The sequence below is a fragment of the Salmo salar genome, chromosome ssa10, assembly GCF_905237065.1.
Source record: "Salmo salar chromosome ssa10, Ssal_v3.1, whole genome shotgun sequence".
In the NCBI taxonomy this organism is placed as follows: Eukaryota; Metazoa; Chordata; class Actinopteri; order Salmoniformes; family Salmonidae; genus Salmo; species Salmo salar.
This window is the reverse complement of record NC_059451.1, coordinates 121,006,092-121,027,088: the sequence shown is the minus strand read 5'-3', so window position 1 is coordinate 121,027,088 and position 20,997 is coordinate 121,006,092. Positions and strand designations below refer to the sequence as shown.

Here is a 20,997-nt window from a genome sequence, read left to right as displayed (position 1 = left end):
GTATCAATAGTGAAGAAGTAGCCATGGCATTCCATTGGCGGTTGCTAGGTAACTGCCTCAGCATCTCTGGTATAGTCAAAGAGGACTGTGTCTTGAGATCGGAGGGAAGGGTGGGGGGTGGGGGGGATACCTAGTCATTTGCACAACTGAATGCATTCACCTGAAATTTCTTCTGCATTTTAACCTCTGAATCAGAATATGCAAGAGTGTTTTTGTGGCGTGTGTTCACGCGCCTGTGTGTTTGGTCATGGGGTTAGTTCACGTCCCACTAATCTATACATCTGAGGCACGTCCCATTTGCTGCTCTCCCTGATGGGTTCAGGGAACTTAGGTTGTGTCCCATATGGCACCCTATTCCCTATATGGCTCCTGGTCAAAAGTAGTGCACTACATAGGGATTAGGGTACCATATGGGACACTGGCTGAGATACAGGATCAGACCTAACCCTTCATATTTTACACATGAGGTAATGACTCCAAAATATGTTATTACTGGAGGTCGGGCTCATCCAAGCTTCACTTTGGCTCCGTCTGAAATGGCACTCTATTCCCTATATAGTGCACTATTTTTGACCAGGGCCCTATAGAACCCTATTCCTTATGTAGTGAACTATTTTTGATCAGGGCTCTGGTAAACAGTGCACTATTATAGAGAATAGGGTTCCATTTTGGACTCAACCTGTGTCAGCGAGAGATCACCTTCTCAGCTCCAAAATCTAATAGTTGAAGTATTTGAAGTGCCGAGAGAGAAAAGGGTACACTTATCGTTGGTACATTTTAGAACTATTCTCACAGTGATCATATACTTCGCACACGAACCGCCGCCTGTTTTGAAAGTAAGAAATCAGGAATGTATTTACATTTGAATGCAGGTACAGTGAAACTGCGAATGGCTCATTAAATCAGTTGGAAACTGGCCTTCTTAGGAAGGATGTGGGTTGGCCTTTTATGCGGCACGCTTGTAAGGCTCTGATTGTCCAAAAGCGTCCAGACCCGTCTCTTCTGCTGTTGTTAACTCTGGAAGATGCTCCTTGGAAGATGGGCTAGCCAGCCGTGTCGATGGTTCCTTCTCGGTGTTGAGAGTAGTAGGATTGTCCCACTTAGATGAGCTTTTCTCGACATTTGACTAATCAGCCGTACCAGTGACTGTCCGAGGGGGGAAGTTTTCTCCTCTCTCCACCTCACGTTGATAGAGTTTGAACCATTTTACACGTGCAGCTGCAACCTGGCAATGTTCTGGTCTAGTCTGGGAGGTGAGTTTATTTTCTTCACCGGCAGCAGCTCCCTCTTCTGTGGGTGAGAGGGGTCTGGTTATTCAAATTTTATTTGTCATATGCGGTCGGAGGCCGAGCTGTTGCCATATCACACAGTGATGCAACCCGTCAGGATGCTCTCGATGGTGCAGCTGTAGAAACTTTTGAGGATCTGAGGACCTTTCAGTGAAATGCATGCTTACAAGCCCTTAACCTCTCTGGGCTAGGTGGGACGTTTACGTCCCACCCTAGTCAACAGCCAGTGGAATCCCGTGGCGCGATATTCAAATACCTTAGGAAGGCTATTACTTCAATTTCTCAAACATATGACTATTTTACACCATTTTAAAGACAAGACTCTCGTTAATCTAACCACTGTCCGATTTTCAAAAAGGCTTTACAACGAAAGCAAAACATTAGATTGTCAGCAGAGTACCCAGCCAGAAATAATCAGACACCCATTTTTCAAGCTAGCATATAATGTCACAAAAACCAAAACTCACGATTACTCACGATAAACGTTCACAAAAAACATAATTATTTTAAGAATTATAGATACAGAACTCCTTTATGCAATCGCGGTGCCCGATTTTAAAATAGCTTTTCGGTGAAAGCACATTTTGCAATATTCTGAGTAGATAGCCCGGCCATCACAGGCTAGCTATTTTGACACCCACCAAGTTTGGTACTCACCAAACTCAGATTTACTATAAGAAAAATTGGATTACCTTTGCTGTTCTTCGTCAGAATGCACTCCCAGGACTTCTACTTCAATAACAAATGTTGGTTTGGTTGCAAATAATCCATAGTTGTATCCAAATAGCGGCGTTTTGTTCGTGCGTTCAAGACACTAGCCGAAGGGTGACGCGCCAGCGCATATCGTGACAGAAAAATTCTAAATATTCCATTATCGTACTTCGAAGCATGTCAAACGCTGTTTAAAATAAATTTTTATGCGATTTTTCTCGTAAAATAGCGATAATATTCTGACCGGGAGTCGTTGTTTTCGTTCAAAGACTGAAAAAGTAACATGGACTCTTCACGTGCACGCGCGCACCCGTCTCATTGTTCTCAGATCAACCACTTACTGGCTGAAAAACAGTAGCGCATTTTGTAACTGCAGAGTCATCATTCAACGTTCTGGCGCCTTCTGAGAGCCTATGGGAGCCTTAGAAAGTGTCACTTTACAGCAGAGATCCTCTGTTTTGGAAAGAGATGACAAAGAAGGCCAAGAAATGGTCAGAGAGGGCGCTTCCTGTTTGGAATCTTCTCAGGTTTTGGCCTGCCAAATGAGTTCTGTTATACTCAGACACCATTTAAACAGTTTTAGAAACTTTAGGGTGTTTTCTATCCAAATCAAACAATTATATGCATATTCTAGTTACTGGGCAGGAGTAGTAACCAGATTAAAACGGGTACGTTTTTTATCCGGACGTGCAAATACTGCCCACTATCCCCAACAGGTTAACCAACAATGCAAGTAGTCTGTGTAGCCATTTGATTAGATGTTCAGGAGTCTTATGGCTTCGGGGGTAGAAGCTGTTTAAAAGCCTTTTGGACCTAAACTTGGTGCTCTGGTACTGCTTGCCATGTGGTAGCAGAGAGAACAGTCTATGACTAGGGTGGTTGGAGTCTTTGACAATTTTTCTATACCGCCTGGTTTAGAGGTCCTGGATGGCAGGAAGCTTGGCCCCAGTGATGTACTGGGCCGTTCATACTACTTTCTGTAGTGCCTTGCGGTTGGAGGCCGAGCAGTTGCCATACCAGGCAGTGATACAACCTTTCAGGATGTTCTCAATGGTGCAGCTGTAGAACCTTTTGAGGATCTGAGGACCCATGCCAAATATTTTCAGTCTCCCAAGGGGGAATAGGTTTTGTTGTGCCCTCTTCACAACTGTCTTAGTGTGCTTGGACCATGTTAGTTTGTTGATGTGGACACCAAGGAACTTGAAGCTCTCAACTTGCTCCGCTACAGCCCAGACAATGAGAATGGGGGCGTGCTCGGTCCTCCTTTTCCTGTAGTCCTCAATCATCTCCTTTGTCTTGATCACGTTGATGGAAAGGTTGTTGTCCTGGCACCACACGGTCAGGTCTCTGACCACCTCCCTATAGACTGTCTTGTCGTTATCGGTGATCAGGCCTACCACTGTTGTGTCATCGGCAAACTTAATGATGGTGTTGGAGGCGTGCCTGTCCGTCATGAGTGAACAGGGAGTACAGGAGGGGACTGAGTACGCACCCCTGAGGGGCCCCCGTGTTGAGGATCTGCATGGCGGATGTGTTACCTACCCTTACCACCTGGGGGCGGCCCGTCAGGAAGTCCAAGATCCAGTTGCAGAGTGAGGTGTTTAGTCCCAGGGTCATTAGTTTAGTGATGAGCTTTGAGGATACTATGGTATTGAACACCAAGCTGTAGTCAATGAATAGCATTCTCACGTAGGTGTTCCTGTTGTCCAGGTGGGAAAGGGCAGTGTGGAGTGCAATAGAGATTGCATCATCTGTGGATCTGTTGGGGCGGTATGCAAATTGGAGTGTGTCTAAGGTTTCTGGGATAATGGTGTTGATTTGAGCCATGACCAGCCTTTCAAAGCACTTCATGTCTACAGACGTGAGTGCTACGGGTCGGTAGTCATTTAGGCAGGTTACCTGAGTGTTGTTCTTGGGCACAGGGACTATGGTGGTCTGCTTATTGTCATATATTTTCCATTAGGATCCTCACAGGACAATCATGACAACATTTACTGTACTTCTAGCAACATTTGTTGATAACAAAATCTGAAAATAATCTGCATACATTTAGTAACACGATGAGAATATTCTTGGAAGATGTGGGGGTAGGTGCAACATAAGACAAAACCCATTACAAGGGTTTGAGTGAGCGGACTACCTGGTGTCTCCACGTGGTCACACACCTCTCCAAAGTGTGCACACTTCCTAAGTATTTTCAATGCACTTTTATGCCTCCAAAGAAGAGTCTTCGACTATAAGGTGTTTTGTTCGTGCTCTCTCCTACAGTAGCTTTGCTGTTGAAGAACTAGCATGCTTGTAGTTTTGTTTGGAGCAAAACCCTGCGTCCTCCGCCATCACGCAAAACCCTGCGTCCCCCGCCATCACGCAAAACCCTGCGTCCCCCGCCATCACGCAAAACCCCGCGTCCCCCGCCATCACGCAAAACCCTGCGTCCCCCGCCATCACGCAAAACCCTGCGTCCCCCGCCATCACGCAAAACCCTGCGTCCCCCACCATCACGCAAAACCCCGCGTCCCCCACCATCACGCAAAACCCTGCGTCCCCCGCCGTCACGCAAAACCCCGCGTCCCCCGCCGTCACGCAAAACCCCGCGTCCCCCGCCGTCACGCAAAACCCCGCGTCCCCCGCCATCACACAATTGCCGTTGTGTCCGCAGTCCAAAAATGTACCATTCTAAATCTGGGTGAGGTGGGGATCATTTGAATGCTTATTCTATTGCCAATATGGGGACTGGGGGGGCTGAGCAGGGGAATGGGTCATCTTTGTATGCATTTATTTGATTGTTTTTGTACCTGTAAACCTATTTGAAAAAGAAAAATGTACGAAACGTAAGACGTTGGGTTATGAAAATAGACTAACAGGCCCAGTGTGTTCAGACCAACCCAAGGGATGACGCCATGTCGTCTTGTAACTGTACGTCTAACATGGTGAGCATCAACGTTTACACTGTGTACGACATGAGTTTTACGATATGGAAAAAGTGAAGTGCATATTTGGATTCACAGGTTTTTGGCTCCGCTTGTATGACATCGAAGCGATTTTTATTTTTTTATTTTTGTTTATTTTATTTTATTTTTTTATTTTATTTTTCTATTCCTCAACGTCCCATCTTTCAAAATTAATAAAGTCCTCTAAATGTACAGTATTTCCCTCACTAAGACATCAACAAACGCGCAAAAGTTGCCCATTTAACGGAAGGGGCGGGGGCATCTTCTTGTTGCGTGCAGTGCTCAAGTTCAGAATGGCTGTCAGTCAAAACCCAGACAGAGCTGTGAAGCGGAGACCCTGAGTTGTGATGTAATTTATAGCGTGTTACTGTACAGCCATTAGGCTCCAATTTAGGTGCTTATCAGTGCCCAAATCTACAACTCCCTCTCCTCTGTCCCCCCCCCACTCTCTCCTCTGTCCCCCCCCACTCTCTCCTCTGTCCCCCCCCCACTCTCTCCTCTGCCCCCCCCCACTCTCTCCTCTGTCCCCCCCCACTCTCTCCTCTGTCCCCCCCACTCTCCTCTCTGTTTCCCCCCACTCTCCTCTGTTTCCCCCCACTCTCCTCTCTGTTTCCCCCCACTCTCCTCTCTCTGTTTCCCCCACACTCTCCTCTCTGTTTCCCCCCACTCTCCTCTCTGTTTCCCCCCACACTCCTCTCTGTTTCCCCCCCACACTCCTCTCTGTTTCCCCCCACTCTCCTCTCTGTTTCCCCCCCACTCTCCTCTCTGTTCCCCCCCACTCTCCTCTCTGTTTCCCCCCCACTCTCCTCTCTGTTTCCCCCCCACTCTCCTCTCTGTTTCCCCCCACTCTCTCCTCTGTTTCCCCCCCACTCTCTCCTCTGTTTCCCCCCACTCTCTCTCCTCTGTTTCCCCCCACTCTCTCCTCTGTTTCCCCCCCCACCTCTCTCTCCTCTGTTTCCCCCCCACCTCTCTCCTCTGTTTCCCCCCCACCTCTCTCCTCTGTTTCCCCCCCACCTCTCTCCTCTGTTTCCCCCCCCACCTCTCTCCTCTGTTTCCCCCCCCACCTCTCTCCTCTGTTTCCCCCCCCACCTCTCTCCTCTGTTTCCCCCCCCACCTCTCTCCTCTGTTTCCCCCCCCACCTCTCTCCTCTGTTTCCCCCCCCACCTCTCTCCTCTGGTCCCCCCCCACCTCTCTCTCTCCTCTGTTCCCCCCCACCTCTCTCTCTCCTCTGGTCCCCCCCCCAACTCTCTCTCTCCTCTGGTCCCCCCCCCAACTCTCTCTCTCCTCTGGTCCCCCCCAACTCTCTCTCTCCTCTGGTCCCCCCCCAACTCTCTCTCTCCTCTGGTCCCCCCCAACTCTCTCTCTCCTCTGCGTTCCCCCCCACCCTCATCTATTTATGTTCAGTAACACGTATTTCACAGCAGAAGCCTCAACACATGCTACTGAAGAGGTCATTTATGCGTATCATATTTCCTGGGGGGTTGTGTGTGTGTCCTTACACTGGTGGTGTACACTACCGTTCAAAAGTTTGGGGTCACTTAGAAATGTCCTTGTTTTTGAAAGAAAAGCTATTTTTTTGGTCAATTTTTAAAATCACATCAAATTGATCAGAAAATATGTTGTAAATGACTACTGTAGCTGGAAACAGATTTTATTTCTATTTTTATGGAATATCTACAGAGGCCCATTATCAGCAACTATCACTCCTGTGTTCCAATGGCACGTTGTGTTAGAAAACCATTTTGCAATTACGTTAGCACAACTGAAAACTTATGATTAAAGAAGCAATAAAAAGGGCCTTTATACTAGTCGAGTATCTGGAGCATCAGCATTTGTGGGTTCGATTACAGATTACAGGCTCAAAATGGCCAGAAACAAAGGACTTGTTTCTGAAACTCGTCAGTCTATTTTTGTTCTGAGAATTTATTTATTTCACCTTTTTATTTAACCAGGGAGGACAGTTGAGAACAAGTTCTCATTTACAACTGCGACCTGACCAAGATAAAGCAAAGCAGTGTGACAAAAAACAACAGAGTTACACATGGGATTAACAAACGTACAGTCAATAACACAATAGAAAATCTATATACAGTGTGTGCAAATGTAGTAAGATTAGGGAGGTATGTCAATAAATAGGCCATGGTGGGGAAATAATTACAATTTAGCATTAACACTGGAGTGATAGATGTGCAGATGATGATGTGCAAGTAGAGATACTGGGACACAGAGCAAAAGTGTGTGTGTGTATATATGGGGATGAAGTAGTTGGGTGTGCTATGTACAGGTACAGTGATCGGTAAGCTGCTGGTGCTTAAAGTTAGAGAGGGAGATGTAAGTCTCCAGCATCAATGATTTTTGCAATTCGTTCCAGTCATTGGCAGCAGAAAACTGGAAGGAAAGGCGGCCAAACGAGGTGTTGGCTTTGGATGACCAGTGAAATATACCTGCTGGAGCACGTGCTACGGGTGGGTGTTACTATGGTATGTTTGGCAGCATGAGTGAAGGAGGCTTTGTTGCGAAATAGGAAGCCGATTTTAATTTTGGATTGGAGATGCTTAATGTGAGTCTGAAAGGAGAGTTTAGTCCAGCCAGACACCTAGGAATTTGTAGTTGTCCACATATTCTAAGTCAGAACCGTCCAGAGTAGTGATGGTAGACAGGCGGGCAGGTGCGGGCAGTGATCGGGTTGAAGAGCATGCATTTAGTTTTACTTGCATTTTAGAGCAGTTGGAGGCCACGGAAGGAGTGTTGAATGGCATTGAAGCTCGTCTGGAGGTTTGTTAATTAACACAGTGTCTAAGGAAGGGCCAGATGTACAGTTGAAGTCGGAGGTTTACATACACTTAGGTTGGAGTCATTAAAACTCATTTTTCAACCACTCCACAAATTTCTTGTTAACAAACTATAGTTTTGGCAAGTCGGTCAGGAAATTACGTGCATGACATGACATGTAATTTTTACAACAATTGTTTACAGAGAGGTTATTTCACTTACAGTGAATTATATCACAATTCCAGTGGGTCAGAAGTTTACGTACACTGAGTTGTCTGTGCCTTTTTAAACAGCTTGGAAAAATCCAGAAAATGATGTCATGGCTTTAGAAGCTTCTGATAGGCTAATTGACATCATTAGAGTCAATTGGAGTTGTACCTGTGGATGTATTTCAAGGCCTACCTTCAAACTCAGTGCCTCTTTGCTTGACATCATGGGAAAATCAAAAGAAATCAGCCAAGACCTCAATGTTTTTTATAGACCTCCACAAGTCTGGTTCATCCTTGGGAGCAATTTCACAATGCCTGAAGGTACCACGTTTATCTGAACAAACAATTAGTATGCAAGTATAAACACCATGGGACCACGCAGCCGTCATACCGCTCAGGAAGGAGACATGTTCTGTCTCCTAGAGATGAACGTACTTTGGTGTGAGAAGTGCAAATCAATCCCAGAACAGCAGCAAAGGACCTTGTGAAGATGCTGGAGGAAACAGGTACAAAAGTATCTATATCCACAGTAAAACGAGTCCTATATAAACATAACCTGAAAGGCCGCTCAGCAAGGAAGAAGCCAGTGCTCCAAAACCACCATAATAGCTAGACTACGGTTTGCAACTGCACATGGGGACAAAGATCGTACTTTTTGGAGAAATGTCCTCTGGTCTGATGAAACAAAAATACAACTGTTTGGCCATAATGACCATCGTTATGTTAGAAGGAAAAAGGGGGAGGCTTGCAAGCCGAAGAACACCATCCCAACCGTGAAGCACGAGGGTGGCAGCATCATGTTGTGGGGGTGCTTTGCTGCAGGAGGGACTGGTGCACTTCACAAAATAGATGGCATCATGAGGCTGGAAAATTATGTGGATATATTGAAGCAACATCTCAAGACATCAGTCAGGAAGTTAAAGCTTGGTCACAAATGGGTCTTCCAAATGGACAATGCATACCCCAAGCATACTTCCAAAGTTGTGGCAAAACAGCTTAAGGACAACAAAGTCAAGGTATTGGAGTGGCCATCACAAAGCCCTGACCTCAATCCTATGGAAAATGTGTGGGCAGAACTGAAAAAGTGTGAGCAAAGAGGCCTACATCCTGACTCGTACGGTCTTTTTTTTATTTTTATCGATGGCTGTTATATCGTTTAGGACCTTGAGCATGGCTGAGGTGCACCCATGACCAGCTCGGAAACCAGATTGCATAGTGGAGAAGGTACGGTGGGATTCAAAATGGTCGGTGATCTATTTGTTTACTTGGCTTTCGAAGACTTTAGAAAGGCAGGACAGGATGGATATAGGTCTGTAACAGTTTGAGTCTAGAGTGTCTCCCCCTTTGAAGAGGGGGATGACCGCGGCAGCTTTCCAATCTTTAGGGATCTCAGACGATATGAAAGAGGTTGAACAGGCTAGTAATAGGGGTTGCAACAATTTCGGTGGATCATTTTAGAAAGAGAGGGTCCAGATTGTCTAGCCCGGCTGATTTGTAGGGATTGAGATTTTGCTGCTCTTTCAGAACATCAGTTATCTGGATTTGGGTGAAGGAGAAGCGGGGGGGGGGGGCTTGGGCAAGTTGCTGTGGGGGGTGCAGAGCTGTTGACCGGGTGGAAAGCATGGCCAGCCGTAGAAAAATGCTTATTGATATTCTCGATTATCGTAGATTTATCGGTGGTGACAGCGTTGTACCAGATCTCCAATTTCTCGCATGGATTAGCCTTCATTTCTCAGAACAAGAATAGACTGACGAGTTTCAGAAGAAATGTCTTTGTTTCTGGCCATTTTGAGCCTGTAAACGAACCCACAAATGCTGATGGTCCAGATTCTTAACTAGTCTAAAGAAGGCCAGTTGTATTGCTTCTTTAATCAGAACACAGTTTTCAGCTGTACTAACATAATTGCAAATGGGTTTTCTAATGATCAATTAGTCTTTTTAAAATGATAAACTTGAATTAGCTAACACAACGTGCCATTGGAACACAGGAGTGATGGTTGCTGATAATGGGCCTCTGTACGCCTATGTAGATATTCCATAAAAAATCTGCCGTTTCCAGCTACAATGGTCATTTATGACATTAACAATGTCTACACTGTATTTCTGATCAATTAGATTTATTTTAATGGACAAAAAAATTGCTTTTCTTTCAAAAACAAGGACATTTCTAAGTGACCCCAAACTTTTGAACGGTACGTGTCACACTATGTCCTCACGCTGGTGGTGTACGTCATATCATGGAATGCACCCTGTTCCGCCCTGGAGGGTTCCCGCCCGCTTCCGCCCTGGAGGGTTCCCGCTCTGCTCAGCCTATCATAATTTCCCTCACTGCCAGGCAGTTAATTACTAGTTTCTGGCTCAGTACGTTTGTATAATCAAATCAAACTTTATTTGTCACATGCGCCTTACCGTGAAATGCTTACTTACAAGCCCTTTAATCAACATCCTCTGTGTATGCAGGTAGATAACTATTTTAGTCATCTTTTCATTCTTCTCTCTCTCTTCTCTCCCTTTAATGCATCCCAGCTGGGCAATTTGACATTTGTAAAGTAACACAGCAGATTTTTCTCCTTGTCTTTTTTCTGGGTCCGTTGCTTTCGCTGAGGGGTACCCTGTGTCCTTCTAACTGGGTTGATTTTACACTTTCAAAAGGAGCACAGGAGGCCCCTCTGTGTCTGCTCACAATGCTTTTGGGTTTAATCCCCCCAATAGAACACCACTTTGTCTCATCTCAAATGGTACCCTGTTTCCTAACAGCACTATGGGCCCCTGGTCAAAGGGTAGTCTGTAGTATCTTCATGTTTTAGTGGTTATTCTACACACGGGCTATTATTATAATGAGCTCCGCCCACAAACAAAGGACAAACGGGCACGTAACAGCCAGCCGTCCTTTAGCCCTGTTCTCTGCATCGAGTCTTCATCGTGAACAGGCAGGCGCAAGCAGGCAGTCAGACAGACAGAAGAGGTGAGCCTTTGTTGCTGGGCAATTTCCGCGGTAACGGAGTGACGCTGAGACTCACGTTTTCACTTTAAAATGTATGCCAAGCAATAAAACGTTGGTTGCAAAGTTTAACAAACCATTTTACCTATATGCAGAAGTCTACTTTTAACAATTACCACTGAACATTTTAGTAAAACACATTTACTGAAGGTACAGTGCAGATGCAAAATTTGATATCAGAATGAAATAATTTTTATTGCATATTATTTCGACAAAGTGGTCTTTCTGCTTTTTTATGCGTTAGCCTACCTATTGTATTAAAAAAAAAAAACGCTTAAATAGAGTAGGCTATAGCCTAAGCATGGGTGGAGAAGCACGGGTAAGTTATCTTTCCAAGGAAACCTTAATAAGTATGGTTAAGATATAATTTACTACATTGCCTGGTAATTAATATTCATCACCCATATTTGGTGTCTGTCTGAAATTCATCCCGCTCCTAAATGGTAGGCTATATGCAAAACATCTCTTCAAAGTACGTCTATCCTATTGGTTGATATAGCCCAGTAATACAGATAGCCTAATATAATGAGCCATGTATGAATCTCTGGTAATTTAACCTATTTCTATTGGTCATTTTTGATGTTACGTGTAGAGCGAAATTGCTGGGACCAAGGCTGGCAAGCGAGCTGTGTCACATATGCCTAAAATAACATTGCGTGTTGGGTAATCACTTAATTCAACAAAAAGAAAATCACATTTTAAAAGCACTAATTACTTGGCATGTCTACCTTTTACTTGTTACTTCTGTAAACTTTCATAATCCTCCCCCCTGTGAGATACTACAGAGTATCATAAAGATATATTGTGTTTTTTTTTTATATATCAGAACGACCAGACACTAGTCAATATTTCTTTAAACTTTTATAAAGGCAAATCAATTCTGAAAAAATAAATATAAATGTTGATTTTAATTCAACATTATGTTTTGGATCTATTTCTAAACCTAAACTTTTTTTGAGATGTTTTTTTTAAGACCCCTTTTCTATCTGTGTGACTAGATATCAAAGCTTTTGCTTATTCCTCATTTTTAGTTTGGGAAATGGTTAAAATGTGTATCTTTGCCTTCGGGCCAGCTCCACCTCCGCAAGCCCCAACTCCCCCCCCCCCCCCCCAAAAAAAATAGACTCTTAGCTTTCAGATGTTGGTGCTCATGTGTCCTTTTTCCCCCATGGAAATGGTATGATCCAGATGACGTTATCTAGATTATGGAAGCCGAAAATAAAACTTATTTTATTTTTATGGATTGATCAATTCAAATTTATTCAGTTATGTCTGATCCATACGGGTTATATTAGTCCTGTTTGTGTAAGAATGATGTGAATCTCACCTTTTTTTTTAACCTATATCACATTAACCCAACTCAGGGCTCTGTTCTCTCTCCGTTCCTGCATTTTAATCACCTCCCCTATAAATACCCTTAACGTCAGCCAAACTGTGACTTAATACAGCTGGTGAGGGGAAAAAGGGCTATTCTAGGATCAGTTTTTTTTTTATCTCCTAATGCACGAGATTATAAGGCCTACTCCTAGATCAGCACTCCCTATTCTGAGCTTCATGAATACGAGGCCAGCTGTTCTCTCTGTCTTAGTGTGGATTGATATCATTTGGGGGGGTGTAGACTTGTGACAACAGCCCCAGGTTCCGACCCGTCATGAAGGGTCCCTATTTGACCCAACTAGCCATTCAGAGCAGTAGTTAGTGTAAATATCAGTGTGACAGCAGGTCAAGGAATCCCAGATTCAGCAGGATACATCCCACTTAAGGCCAGACTGCTCAGAACTATGAAATTAAATATAAGTAAAGTACAAAATATGTTTGATGTAAAAAAAAAAATATATATATGTTTTGATGTCTTCTGTGCCCATATGAATAACCCCTATGATGTAACTGGAATGATGAGAGAGACGTTCTTCTTCTGTTTTTTTGTTTTTTATTATTTCACTGCCATACTGTGTTGGATCTTGTCCAGCCATCTTGTCTCAAGAGGACCACAATGGAAATCAGTCCCAGACTTTGTGTTATCCTCCATGATTTTATTCATGTGCATGTATGGCTTTTAAGTTTTGTGTGCTTGTTTTTTTTTTAAATGGTCAAATTAATAAACTAAAGTGACTGTGAAATTCATTAAGTCTAAGGTATAAATCCACCGTTAGTCTGGCAGACTTCTGATTATTGTATATAGATTACTATTGAGTGTGGAAACTAGTGGGAGACTTGATGCTTCCTAGTGAGACCTACTGCATTATTAACCTGTCTGGGAACGTGGGATGCAAGCGTCCCACCCCTAGTACACCCTATCAACAGCAGGTGAAATATCAAGGGCGCCAAATTTGAAATCAATTAAATGTCATAATTCAAATTTCTCAAACATACAACTATCTTGCACCCTTTGAAAGATAAACATCTCCTTAATCTAACCACGTTGTCTGATTTCAAAAAGGCTTTACGGCGAAAGCATAAAGTTAGATTATGTTAGGACAGTACATTGAAAATGGCTGTGTGTGTAAAGTTTTGTCAATGCAAAGACAGGCGTCACCAAAAGCAGAAAACAGCTAAAATTATGCACTAACCTTTGACAATCTTCATCAGATGACACTCCTAGGACATTATGTTAGACAATACATGCATTTTTTGTTCTATCAAGCTCATATTTATATCCAAAAAACAGCGTTTTACTATGGCGTTGAGGAAATATTTTCCCTCCAGTACCGCCAGTCAATCAGCACAACAAATTAAATAATTACTATTCGAAAACATTGGTAAAATATTATATTGTCATTCAAAGAATTATAGATTAACATCTCTTGAACGCAACCGCATTGCCAGATTTAAAAATAACTTTACTGGGAAATCACTTTGCAATAATCTGAGTACTGCGCCCAGAAAAATAGGCTTTGGGATACAGACTAAGCGCCATGTTGGAGAGATCTAAAATACTATGTAAATAATCCCTTACCTTTGATTATCTTCATCAGAAGGCACTTCCAGGCATCCCAGGTCCATAACAAATGTAGTTTTGTTCGAAAAAGCTCATAATTTATGTCCAAAAAGCTCCGTGTTGTTAGCGCGTCCTGTAGGCTACTCAAAAACATGAACGAAATCAGAGGGCAAAAAAATATTTACGTTCGTTCAAACATGTCAAACGTTGTATAGCATAAATCATTAGGGCCTTTTTCAATCAGAACTTCAATAATATTCAAGGCGGACGATTGCATTCTCTTTTAAAACGTATTGGAACGAGAGTACCCAAACATGCCCTCGCGCGCCAGAGTAGTATCGGCCATCCGCTTATGACCAATGTTCCAAGTCTCTCATTCGGTCAGTTTTCACAGTAGAAGACTCAAACCACTTTGTAAAGACTGGTGACATCTAGTGGATGGCGTAGGAAGTGCTCAATGATTAATAAGTCCCTGTGTGTTTCAATGGCATAGGCTTAAAAGTAATTCAACACATCAGGTATCCACTTCCTGTCAGAATTTGTCTCAGGGTTTTGACTGCCATATGAGTTCTGTTATACTTACAGACACCATTCAAACAGTTTTAGAAAAATCAGTGTTTTCTATCCAAATCTGTTAATAATATGCATATCCTAGCTTCTGAGTTGGTGTAGGAGGCAGTTAAAAATGGGCACATTTTTTTCCAAATTCTCAATACTACCCCCTATCCCTTAAGACACTGATAAATGAGTGGAGATTTGTTCCAGACCTGTTTTGTGCTGATATTCCGCTCCGTAATTTGTCATATGCTAAAGTCAAGGAGTGGGAATGTTAGCACAGACTGTTACCCAGGCTGTGGATATTGGGGGATAAAGAGAAGTGTGTTGCTTTGGGCAGCATACTGTCAAGACTCTCAGTGGAAAGGAGTTAAGGCTGATTCATGTCAAGTGATGCAGGTTAACCTGTCAGGTGTGTGTGTGTGGAGTGAGGACTATACTTTATGAGATATATATATCATTGTGTGCAGGCTGGCCTAAGTGGAGTGGTCTGACACAAGCCCACGGGGAGAGGGAGATTTCATCAAGCAGTGTCTCGGCTCGGCTCTGTCCTCTGTCTCGGCTCTGTCCTCTTGTCTGCATCGAGTTAGCTGTCCTTGCCACCATGCTCGACGCTAGGTACGACATAGTGAAGAGGCTCAGAGAGAATCGCCACTGAATCGCTTGTTCACATCCTCGTGTACTTTTGTCCGTTTTAACCCCACGGTCTGTTGGCAGTTTTTTTGTTGAGCAGACGTATCAATGCCATGACGCAATACCCTGCGTCTGAGGCAGTTCAGCTTATTTCTCCAGTCAGTTGTTCGAATGGAGCTAGGAGTGTTTTGAAATGGCAGCAGCGGTATGAGAACCAGCACATTCTTGAGCATGCAATACGGCTTTCCTCAGTACGAAATCCTCGTAGACCCACTGTGCTGTCAGACTCGGCATGCTCATGGGGCTGACATCGCTGGTCCAAATGTCAGTCGTGAAGCTCGTGGATGTGAGTTTCAACAATACTGTGCAACTCCGGTAGGGCAACATCTGAAAAATAGTGTGTACCGGGGCTCGACCAGTCAGAGAAAGCCAACATCATCCACAACAGAGAACGGTTGATTGTCAAGGGCAGTGAATTCCATTATCTTCGCGTTAATCGATTTCACCTTTTTTTGTTTTTGTTGTCTCGCTGCGATTGTCTTACCATTCAAATGACGGTTCGACTTCAACTTTAGTTGTTGGAAGTGTGCTGTATTTTTCTGTGTAGCGCTGTATTTTTTTGTGGCGTCATTACGTCATCTACCGACGTTATATAGGTACAGTGCCTTGCGAAAGTATTCGGCCCTCTTGAACTTTTCGACCTTTTTCAACATTTCAGGCTTCAAACATAAAGATATAAAACTGTAATTTTTTTGGTGAAGAATCAACAACAAGTGGGACACAATCATGAAGTGGAGTGAAATTTATTGGATATTTCAAACTTTTTTAACAAATTAAGAAACTGAAAAATTGGGCGTGCAAAATTATTCAGCCCCCTTAATAAGTTCATACTTTGTAGTGCCACCTTTTGCTGCGATTACAGCTGTAAGTCGCTTGGGGTATGTCTCTATCAGTTTTGCACATCGAGAGACTCAACTTTTTGCCCATTCCTCCTTGCAAAACAGCTCGAGCTCAGTGAGGTTGGATGGGGAGCGTTTGAACAGCAGTTTTCAGTTCTTTCCACAGATTCTCGATTGGATTCAGGTCTGGACTTTGACTTAGCCATTCTAACACCTGGATATGTTTATTTGTGAACCATTCCATTGTAGATTTTGCTTTATGTTTTGGGTCATTGTCTTGTTGGAAGACAAATCTCTGTCCCAGTCTCAGGTCTTTTGCAGACTCCATCAGGTTTTCTTCCAGAATGGTCCTGTATTTGGCTCCATCCATCTTCCCATCAATTTTAACCATCTTCCCTGCCCCTGCTGAAGAAAAGCAGGCCCAAACCATGATGCTGCCACCACCATGTTTGACAGTGGGGATGGTGTGTTCAGGGTGATGAGCTGTGTTGCTTTTACGCCAAACATAACGATTTGCATTGTTGCCAAAAAGTTCGATTTTGGTTTCATCTGACCAGAGCACCTTCTTCCACATGTTTGGTGTGTCTCCCAGGTGGCTAGTGGCAAACTTTAAACGACACTTTTTATGGATATCTTTAAGAAATGGCTTTCTTCTTGCCACTCTTCCATAAAGGCCAGATTTGTGCACTATACAACTGATTGTTGTCCTATGGACAGAGTCTCCCACTTCAGCTGTAGATCTCTGCAGTTCATCCAGAGTGATCATGGGCCTCTTGGCTGCATCTCTGATCAGTCTTCTCCTTGTATGAGCTGAAAGTTTAGAGGGACGGCCGGGTCTTCGTAGATTTGCAGTGGTCTGATACTCCTTCCATTTCAATATTATCGCTTGCACAGTGCACCTTGGGATGTTTAAAGCTTGGGAAATCTTTTTGTATCCAAATCCGGCTTTAAACTTCTCCACAACAGTATCTCGGACCCGCTTGGTGTGTTCCTTGTTCTTCATGATGCTCTCTGCGCTTTAAACGGACCTCTGAGACTATCACAGAGCAGGTGCATTTATACGGACACTTGATTACACACAGGTGGATTCTATTTATCATCATTAGTCATTTAGGTCAACATTTGGATCATTCAGAGATCCTCACTGAACTTCTGGAGAGAGTTTGCTGCACTGAAAGTAAAGGGGCTGAATAATTTTGCACGCCCAATTTTTCAGTTTTTTATTTGTTAAAAAAGTTTGAAATATCCAATAAATTTCGTTCCACTTCATAATTGTGTCCCACTTGTTGTTGATTCTTCACAAAAAATTACAGTTTTAGATCTTTGTTTTGAAGCCTGAAATGTGACAAAAGGTCAAAGTTCAAGGGGGCCGAATACTTTCGCAAGGCACTGTATGTACCTCGTCTACCTACATTTATATAGGTATGCACGTCAGCTTTGACATTACATCATGTGTATACCTATATAACGTAGGTAGACGAGGTACATGCCTATATAACGTAGGTAGACGAGGTACATGCCTATATAACGTAGGTAGACGAGGTGCATACCTATATAACGAAGGTAGACGAGGTACATACCTATATAACGTAGGTAGACGAGGTGCATACCTATATAACATAGGTATGTCAGCTTTGACATCGGTTTTGCACATCGGCGTTAAACTAGACATCGGGATGATGCAGATGCTGGTATTTTTAGCTGATACCGATATATCGTGCATCCCTAGTTGACATTTTTAAACGTATCTTTCCATATATAAACACACACCCTACGTGTGTTTGAGTAAAATCAACTACATAGGCACTGCGCTTGTCTGATACTTTAAGAACACTGTTTGATTAAATAATTAAGACGCCCAAATTACTCCGCACGATGGTCACACTGTTAAAAACAATTACAGCGAGTGCCTGTGTGACTGGCGAACAATGGCGCTCTCTCTCCTCCCTACTACAGCAAGGGTTTGTTGTGCTGAAGCTGCGACATCATTTCAGCCATTTAGTTTCTTACTTGTTTCTGACCTGAAAAGTTCTGTTACCGAAATTCCTAATTTGTTTACGAAAAACATTCAATTTTCCCTCAACCCTTGCTCTCTTTACGTTAAACATGTAAGCATCGCATGCATGTGACCAATAGGGCCTGACCGATAGCCTATCATAATCACATCAATAAGTTGGTTATAACAAACTCCGAACACCGTAACACGTGACTGCAAAATGGATGTGGAGGATGTGAAAAAGGAACTCGAAACGGGAAATGTTTACTGGTTGCTCAGGAGGGAAAGGGAAAGTCAGATCTGTGGAAGACATTTGACTTACAGGGTCGGGATTGCCTGTGTCTTCAGTGGATAACCCACAGTAGTCCTACCTAATGTTACAAAGTAGTGGTGTGCATAAGATGCTGTACTCCCCCTATGGTAGTGTTATTAATACAGTCTGGCCGTAACGGGGTGTAGATCTCCATCTCTCCACCCTCTCTCCTCTCCATCCTCTCCCTCTCTACCTTTCTTGATTTTTCACAGGATTGTTCTGCATCGAAGGACCATGCAACCTAAGAGCTTTGTATTCACTCCGTAGTTGCTAAACGTGTCTCTCTCTCTCGGTCTCTCTCGCTCCAGGTTATTGTGCCATGGCCTCTAAGCCACATCCTCCTCTAATGAAGAAACACAGTCAGTCAGATCTGGTGAGCCGGCTGAAGACCAGGAAGATACTGGGGGTCGGAGGCGAGGACGACGATGGAGAGGTGCATAGGTCGAAGGTCTGTATCATTTTTATATCTTAAATATACAGAAAAGGTGTGCGTTTGCTCATTGTCCATCATGGTGAATCAATCATGGGCTTGGTGCCCATTTGACTGGAGAAAGATTCTACATTGTTGAATCCATTAGAAGTAGTGTGTAAGTGGATAGAATGGAGATACCGAATCTCTTTTAACTGAGTTCATAGATTATTACCCATCATGCAACGTGACAGCTCAATCACACTGGCATGCTATTGTGAAGGTAATCGTTCCTAATAAACCATTATGTTAATTTTAAGATCATCTATAGTGCTTCCACGTCTTGAGTAATATCGGTTTCTTGATGACTTGCTTATTGCAGCACAATGCACTGGATGATAACATGTCATCACTCTCTGTCCTTCGTATTGCCTTGACAGTCAATACATTGGCCCATCTCTCACTTTGTTCCATTGTGTTTACTGTAATCCCCTATTACAATCCAGTGAATGTTGATCAGTAGTAGACCTGCCTGCCTGCCTGCTGAGACGCTCAGTCCTCTGAGATCCTGTCTCGCCCTTCTTCCCTACCCTCACGTTCCCTCTCTCTCGCCCCTGACTCTTCCCTTCCCTCACGTTCCCTCTCTCTCGCCCTTCTTCCCTTCCCTCACGTTCCCTCTCTCTCGCCCCTGACACTTCCCTTCCCTCACGTTCCCTCTCTCTCGCCCCTGACTCTTCCCTTCCCTCACGTTCCCTCTCTCTCGCCCCTGACTCTTCCCTTCCCTCACGTTCCCTCTCTCTCGCCCCTGACTCGTCCCTTCCCTCACGTTCCCTCTCTCTCGCCCCTGACTCGTCCCTTCCCTCACGTTCCCTCTCTCTCGCCCCTGACTCGTCCCTTCCCTCACGTTCCCTCTCTCTCGCCCCTGACTCTTCCCTTCCCTCACGTTCCCTCTCTCTCGCCCCTGACTCTTCCCTTCCCTCACGTTCCCTCTCTCTCGCCCCTGACTCGTCCCTTCCCTCACGTTCCCTCTCTCTCGCCCCTGACTCTTCCCTTGCTCTCTCCCTCCCTGCCCCCCTGCCTCTCTCACTCACTTACTCAGTCACACAGATGCTTAGTGAGGGAGACGGATATTAGAGGTACACAACAGTCACTCAGTCCTACTGGAGACACACGATGCCAAGAGTGTGTAAAGCTGTCATCAAGGCAAAGGGTGGCTACTATGAAGAATTTCAAATATAGAATATATTTTTGGTTAGTACATGATTCCATGTGTTATTTCATAGTGTTGATGTCTTCACTATTAATCTACAATGTAGAAAATAGTAAAGATAAAGGAAAAACCCTTGAATGAGTAGGTGTGTCAACTTTTGACTGGTACTGTATATTAGGATGAGGTCGATTTAACAGCATTCTTACATAGGTATTTATCTTGTCCAGGTGAGAGAGGGCAGTGTACAGTGATAGCGGTATATGAATTGAAGTGGGTCTAGGGTGTCAGGTAAGGTAGAGGTGATATGATCCTTGACTACATTCTCATAGCACTTCATGATGACAGAAGTGAGTGCTGTGAGGCGATAATCATTTAGTTCAGTCATCTTCACTGTCTAAGTTACATGAACAGTAGAGGACATCTTGATACAAGTGGGGACAACAGACTGGGATATAGAGAGATTGAATATGTTTGTTAACACTCCAGCCAGCTGGTCTTCACATGCTCTGAGGACCCGGCTTGGGATGCCGTCTGGGCCGGCGAGGGTCAACACTCTTAAATGACTTACTCACGTCCGCCATGGAGAAGGAGAGCACACAGTCCTTATGAAGTGGTGGGGGCCTGCGTCGGCGGCTCCATGCTGTTTTCCTCAAAGCGGGCGAAGGTGTTTAACTTTTCCGGGAGCGAGGCGTCGGTGTCCGTTGTGGCTGGCTTTTCCCTTTTTATAATCCGTGGTTGTCTGGAATCCCTGACACACAGGCCTCGTGTCTGAGCCGTTCAATTGGATACACAACACTAATACTGTACAGACTAGCCAAAGCTACTGCTACAATCCATTATTTTTGGGGGGAGGTGTGCTGTGGGATTATTTAAGATACTCTTTGAAGAGGTGTAGGGTTTCAGATGTTTTCAGAAGACGGGCAAGGGACTCTTCTGTGTTAGCTTCAGGGGGAAGATGGACAGGGACTCTGCTGTCCTAGCGTCAGGGGGAAGACATGCATGGTCTCTGCTGTCCTAGCTTCAGGGGGAAGACGTGCATGGTCTCTGCTGTCCTAGCTTCAGGGGGGAAGATGGACAGGGCTCTGCTGTCCAAGCTTCAGGGGGAAGATGG

General features: G+C 44.2%; 1 protein-coding gene across 4 annotated transcripts in view; it reads left to right on the top strand.

Annotated features, from left to right (window-relative positions):
* Window positions 1-20,997, top strand: part of tp53i11b (tumor protein p53 inducible protein 11b) — a 99,659-nt gene that overhangs the window by 58,645 nt on the left and 20,017 nt on the right. For all 4 annotated transcript variants that reach the window (XM_014125948.2, XM_045688572.1, XM_045688571.1 and 1 more), the window contains one exon: window positions 18,576-18,715. In XM_014125948.2, the coding sequence (XP_013981423.2) occupies window positions 18,587-18,715 (129 nt within the window). In that variant the 5' untranslated portion in view covers window positions 18,576-18,586. The remainder of the gene's footprint in view (window positions 1-18,575; window positions 18,716-20,997) is intronic.